This window comes from Thamnophis elegans, chromosome 4 (assembly GCF_009769535.1).
Source record: "Thamnophis elegans isolate rThaEle1 chromosome 4, rThaEle1.pri, whole genome shotgun sequence".
In the NCBI taxonomy this organism is placed as follows: domain Eukaryota; kingdom Metazoa; phylum Chordata; class Lepidosauria; order Squamata; family Colubridae; genus Thamnophis; species Thamnophis elegans.
In genome coordinates, this window is record NC_045544.1 from 112056051 (window position 1) to 112062050 (window position 6000).

Genomic DNA, 6000 nt, shown 5'->3' on the forward strand with positions numbered 1-6000 from the left:
ATATGATAAGCATATTGGCTTTTAGATATTTATATAAGCCTGCTATTGTGCGAAAAAGGGGGGAAAAGTCTGGGCAAAACAGATAGATAAGACAATACTTAAAAACAATGGTAGTCTATAATGAAGCAGTGGATTGCTCATATTCAATTAAAACAAGCCAATAATTAACTGGATGCTTCTTTTAAAGAACGATAACAGAGATTGGACAGAAAGGCGTGGGGAGGATTAAGAGAAAGAATAGGCAGTGGGACAGAAGGAAAAAAATAAGGAAGACAAGGAGAAGGAAACAATTAAATTTACAAAAGAAAAAGGAGAGAAGAAAAACACTAGCCCCCTTCTGCAAATGAGTATTCAGAAGTTTTGTTGGTGTACCTCTATTACCAGGGGTAACAAACTCAAGGCCCGGAGGCTAGATCCGGCCTGCGGGATACTTAGATCTGGCCCGTGGAGCCACCCTGGGAACTGTGAAGGACCTCCCCCCCCCCCCCACGGTGCTCCTGCCAGCAAAAACGGGCTCCCGGCAGAGGGTTGCATGAGGCAGTGGCAGCTGAAAACGGAGCTCGGGAGTCCATTTCTCTGGCAGAGCACTCGAGCTGCCACAGGCGCCCCCAACATAAGTGACGTTGAGCTGGCCACACCCATCTTGGTCATGCCCACTCCTGGCCCCCAGAGGTCAAACACAACCTTGATGCGGTCCTCAATGAAATCAAGTTTGACACCACTGCTGTAGACAGATTTTATATCCTAGACCAGGGGTTGGCAAAGTATGGTCAATGGGCCAAATCTTGCCCACTGCTTGTTTTTATATGGCCCACAAATATTTATATTTTAAGAAGTTTATATGTTATATGATGGGCACTATCATCTTGATTACATGACTTGATCATCCAACAGAGGTTGACTCCTTAGCCGCATTGACTGAAGAGTTGACGGTATCCGTTTCCTGGCGACTTGAGGCTTGCAGAATATTAGAAGCTTCCAGGTAGAGCTTTAGCTAGGTGCATGCTCTTTATCTTTTTCATCTCCTATCTTCTTTTATTGGTAGCTCCCACCAAAACTCCCCCAGCCTCAGCCTGGCAAAAAGAGGAAGAGAGTAACGGATGACGTGCCGGAACTCAAGCCTACTAAACCTCTCCTAAGTGGCTCTATCCCAGTAGACCAACTGGTACAGACTCTGGAAAAGGTAAAAGAGAATATGAATACAGAAATGACAGGGACGCAGAGGTTCAGTGCCTAAGATGCTGAGCTTGTCAATCAGAAAGGTTGGCAATTTGAATCCCTAGCGCCACATAACAGAGTGAGCTCCCATTACTTGTCCCAGCTTCTGCCAACCTATCAGTTCGAAAGCATGTAAAAATGCAAGTAGAAAAAGAGGGACCAACTTTGGTGGGAAGGTAACAGCGTTCTGTGCATCTTCAGTGTTTAGTCATGCCAGCCACATGACCACGGAGACGTCTTTGGACAGCGCTGGCTCTTTGGCTTTGAAACGGAGATGAGCACTGCCCCCTAGAGTCAGGAACGACTAGCACATATGTGCTAGGGGAACCTTTACCTTTAATACAGAAAACCTGGTAGATTGGCTAAGCATCTAATGCTAAGAAACTGGCCCTGTTGATCAGTGTTTATTTTTAAAGCATTTATTTTCCTGTTCTCCTAAGAATTCCATCAGTGCCACGAAGGTCATGGTTTATTAACCTTATACTTTCTGAGCCTCATTTCTAAAAGAAAGAGGCAGTTTTAACTTGTTCGTTGCTTACCTTGTCCCACATAATTCAGCAGGAGCCCTTGAGTATCAAACCACATCAGTTGACATAGCCTTACCCAGGGTTCTGCTCCTTTTAAAAAAAAAAGAAAAGAGCAGCCTTTCCCAGCCTGGTGCCAGGTATATTGGACCGCAAGTGCCAAATTCTCTAGCCAGCCATGTGCCAACCAGGGGGAAAAAACATAGGAGTTCTTTGCTAGCGCACTTGAAGGATGCAAAATTGATAAGGCTGTGATTGAGCCTATTGAATGTTGGACTGCAGCAAGTAGGATTAAAAAAGAAGAAGAAATGTGGTGATTTGTCTATTTTTAATACACGTGTAAAGGTATAATTCATATTCCTAAACAACATATGGCACAAATATTAACCAGATGCTCATCAGATGGAGGGTTTTAAATAGCTCCTATTTAGGGAGGATTATTTTTTTTTTCTTGTCCACGGTGGCTACAGCACGGCTTCAGCGACCTCAAAGTGGAAGATACTCCAAAAGGGCATCTGGTGCTATTCCAGGATGTGGAAACTCTAATCCGTATTGAAGAAGATTCGACCCACATCATGTGTGAGAATGACGAGTCGCTTAGGGTGAAGCTGCAGGACCTGGTCCTCAAATTCCTGCAGAAATTCTAGACTTTATCCTGTTCACACGCCCTGCTCTCTTTAACCTTCTGAAGAGAGAGAAGCCTAAACCAAGGATTTGGGGTTACAAGATTGGGGGGGGGGGGCAAGCTTGAAAACCACGTCTGCAGTTGCACACCTTTGATTTGTGAGAGACTCAACAGGTAGGCATGCTGGTCTCTCTCCTGGAAGGAAGATGATAAGAACCACTGTTTATATGAGCCAAAGTTAAGGAGAACTGATTAATTCTACCTAGGCACCTTGCTATAAAAATGCCCTTCTCTTTATTAACTGCCGTGTAAAAGATGGGATTTAGCTGATATTACAACTGCGACAGAATCCAGAACAGTTGATGGAAGAGCCTTTCCTGCCATCTGTCCTTTTCTTTCTTTCTTTTTTACTGAAAGTGGAGGAGAAATAAATGTTAAAGATGCATTTAGTTTCAAGCTTAATTTTATTTTTTAAAGTTTGTAATACTGAACTTCTTGATACAGACCTGATACAGACCCTAATAAAATACAGACCTGCTTTGTTTTAACTGATGGCTCATTTTTAAGTACACGATAAACATAATGCTAAGAAATTACTTCTTAGCTGGAGATTATGCAGAAGCTGCATTGGGCTTTCACATGTATGGAAGTAGCATCAGCGATAGAACAGATATCCAATTTCCCCTAACCTCACCTCAGACTGGAAAGCTTACTCTTCATTTGTCTACTGTTTGTACGAACTAAAACAGAGCTCTCTCTGCAGGCATGCCAGCTGTCGCCCCACTCCAACTCCACCAGGCATGCGCAAGTGCGTCCCACCAGCCAGCTGTTTTTCTGGTCTCTTCCGTGCATGCGCAGGGGCGGGGCACATGTGTGGGACACAAACACGCATGTGTGCGGGGGCATTCTCATTTTATTTTGGAGCCTCGCATAGCATCCCCGAACCCCGTTTTGGCTTCAGGTTGGTGCAGGAGGCTTTCCAGGCATTGCATTATGGGTGCGGGCACATGGGTGTGCCGTCACGCTGCTGCTTGTGTGCTTGTGGCACATGACAACAAAAAGGTTAGCCATCACTAATCTATCAGATCTGGAAGCAATGGAAGTTTGTATGAGTTCACCCCTCCCCATGGGAGTAGTGTTGTGAGAAAAGTTTTCTACCTGGTATTCTACAAAACTGATGTCGCTCATGTGATTGCTTCCATAAACTCAGGAAGCTTTTTTGACCAGTTCAGATTATGGAACACTTTTGTCTTCTTTAGATTCAGAGGTCAAGCAATAGCAATAGCACTGAGACTTATATACCGCTTCACAGGACTTAACGGCTCTCTCTCTTACAAAGTCAACCTCTTGCCCCCAACAATCTGAGTCATCATTTTACTGACCTTGGAAGGATGGAAGGCTGAGTCAACCTTGAGCCAGCGAGAATCAATCTGCTGGCAGTCGGCAGAATTAGCCTTCAATACTGCATCCTAACCACTGTGCCACCACAGCCATGAAAATAATCTCACATCCAGCTCTCCTGGCTCATGGATCATGAACATAAACATGATTTTTATTTAAAACTCCATTGGAACTTACACGTTAGTGGTAAGTCTTACCCTTATAAGTAGTGCCCCGCTTACAATCGCTTGTGCTTCTAAGTATACTTTCCTTTTCTAGCACAGATGGTCAGGCAGAAATATTACTATTATACAAGACGTGTCGTCGTAATGCACAACTTTCTCCTATTGCTTTTTTTTTTTTTGTCTCTTGGAGAAAAAGAGAAAGAAATCCTCTAACATTCACTTGGGGAAGGAGTTGCGAATTGCATTACTTCCTCTATTCCTGGTCCAACCATGCAGAAAATGAATATCTGGTCAGCTACACTGAAAAGCTTAGTTAAATGATCAAAGGACAGAGCAATTGCTGCTTGTGGAGGTCCCATTGTCACAATTTGGCCCCAGGATAGCTATTTAAAACCTGCTAATCTTCTCCTTTCCCATTCCTGAACAGACCCTGCATAATATATTTTCCCCCTCTCCTTCCTTTGGTTCTTGAAAGGGCAAATTTTGGCTTATCTGTGAACACTACTAAAACAAGCACTAGTTTTACTTTTGACCTCAAATGAAAGAGACTTGAGGGATTTTTCCCATCATTATCCCCCTCCCTCCCTTCCTCCCTCTCCAGGCTATAATGCAGCCTCGGCACACTTTATGTCAAAGTACTGTAAAGCCCACAGAGAGAGGTTTGACTGCCTGTGGCTGAGACATGACAACTGCTTTACAGAGCATGAGAAAGAAAAAGCTATTATCACTTATAACAGTTGGTGACGCAGGTTACATGCCCATCACATTTATGTTAAATTGAAATAACACAGATGCAAACAAATTGGAACAGCGAGGGTCCAGAGGCCTCCCCTACCGAGAAGCAATGCACAAAAAGCCGATGTCTGAAATCAGGAACGTGTTTCCCACTGGGGACCGCAGCAAGTCTGCAATTACTTAGTAAACACAGTGGAGAATGAATAAACAGAGGCACGAAATGAAAAGGCTTTAGCGCCAGCCCCGTTGCCCACCCCACCTGCCCTCTTAAACTGGATCTTGCTGGGTTTGGCAATTTTCCTCCCAAATTGTGTTCTGTCTTTAAAAACTACGTTCCATCAGTGGGAAATTCCTTCAAGTTTGCCAGATGGATGTCAGCCCTCCCCGAAATTGGGGTGAGGTCTTTTCTTCTTTTTTTTCTTCCAGTTCCATTAAACTGTAATTGTTTTCTCATCTTGGGAAAGCAGACCTGGTTTTAGCTTTTAGTTGTATTAATAAAAAAAAAGATGAAAGGAAGATTCAATAGGCAGCAATATGAGGATCCCAGGATTTTACTCAGTGTCTAGAAAAGGAAAAATAGAAAACAGGAAATATACAACATCTATACGGCCGATAATCATTGTTTTCTGAATAAACATTTAAAAAAAAAAAAAAACCAACCACCTAACCCTTATGTGAATGCAGATGGGGAGGACACGGTGGAGGATTCTGTATAAGGAGGCACGTAATGTTGGACATGAAATTGGTTGCTCTTCTCCCATTTCTAATAAAGCACTAGAGAAAAGTATCAATGTGTGCATGTCTGTATGTCCATACAGCAGAGAGAGAGAGAGAGAGAGAGAGAGATTTTTTCTATCTGATCTAGTAGGACAGACATTCTTAGGGACAGACAGTTCTGCAAATATTCACATCCCAGGCTCTGTAGAGCTTTAAAAATGATAAATAAAAATTACAAACAGAGAGGGAGGGAGGGGGAGAGAGACAGAGAGAGGGAGGGAGGGAAGGAAGGAGAGAGAATGTTTTTTTAAAAATTATTTACTCCTATAGCATAATATAGAACTGATGGCTAACCTTTTTGTTGTTGGGTGCCAAAAATGCAAGGGCGCACAGGGAAACAAACCTCCAGTAGGCCCACTGGGCCTGTTTTGTGCCCTCCTCAGGCGCCAGAGGCTTCTCTGAAGCCTGGGGAGGGCCAAAAATCAGCTGGCCGGTGCGTGCATGCGCGCTAGAGCTGACGGCTCATGTGCCAGCAGATATGGCTCTGCGTGCCCCCTGTGGCACGGCTATCATAGGTTCTCCATCACGGATACGGAACATAGATTTCTGCCACAGC

The 6000-nt window shown here is 43.8% G+C and overlaps 1 protein-coding gene across 2 annotated transcripts in view; it reads left to right on the forward strand.

Annotated features, from left to right (window-relative positions):
- Positions 1-2915, forward strand: part of INTS9 (integrator complex subunit 9) — a 103788-nt gene extending 100873 nt beyond the window's left edge. For both annotated transcript variants that reach the window (XM_032216886.1, XM_032216887.1), the window contains 2 exons: positions 1046-1183; positions 2213-2915. In XM_032216886.1, the coding sequence (XP_032072777.1) occupies positions 1046-1183; positions 2213-2389 (315 nt within the window). In that variant the 3' untranslated portion in view covers positions 2390-2915. The remainder of the gene's footprint in view (positions 1-1045; positions 1184-2212) is intronic.
- Positions 2916-6000: the final 3085 nt, after the last annotated feature.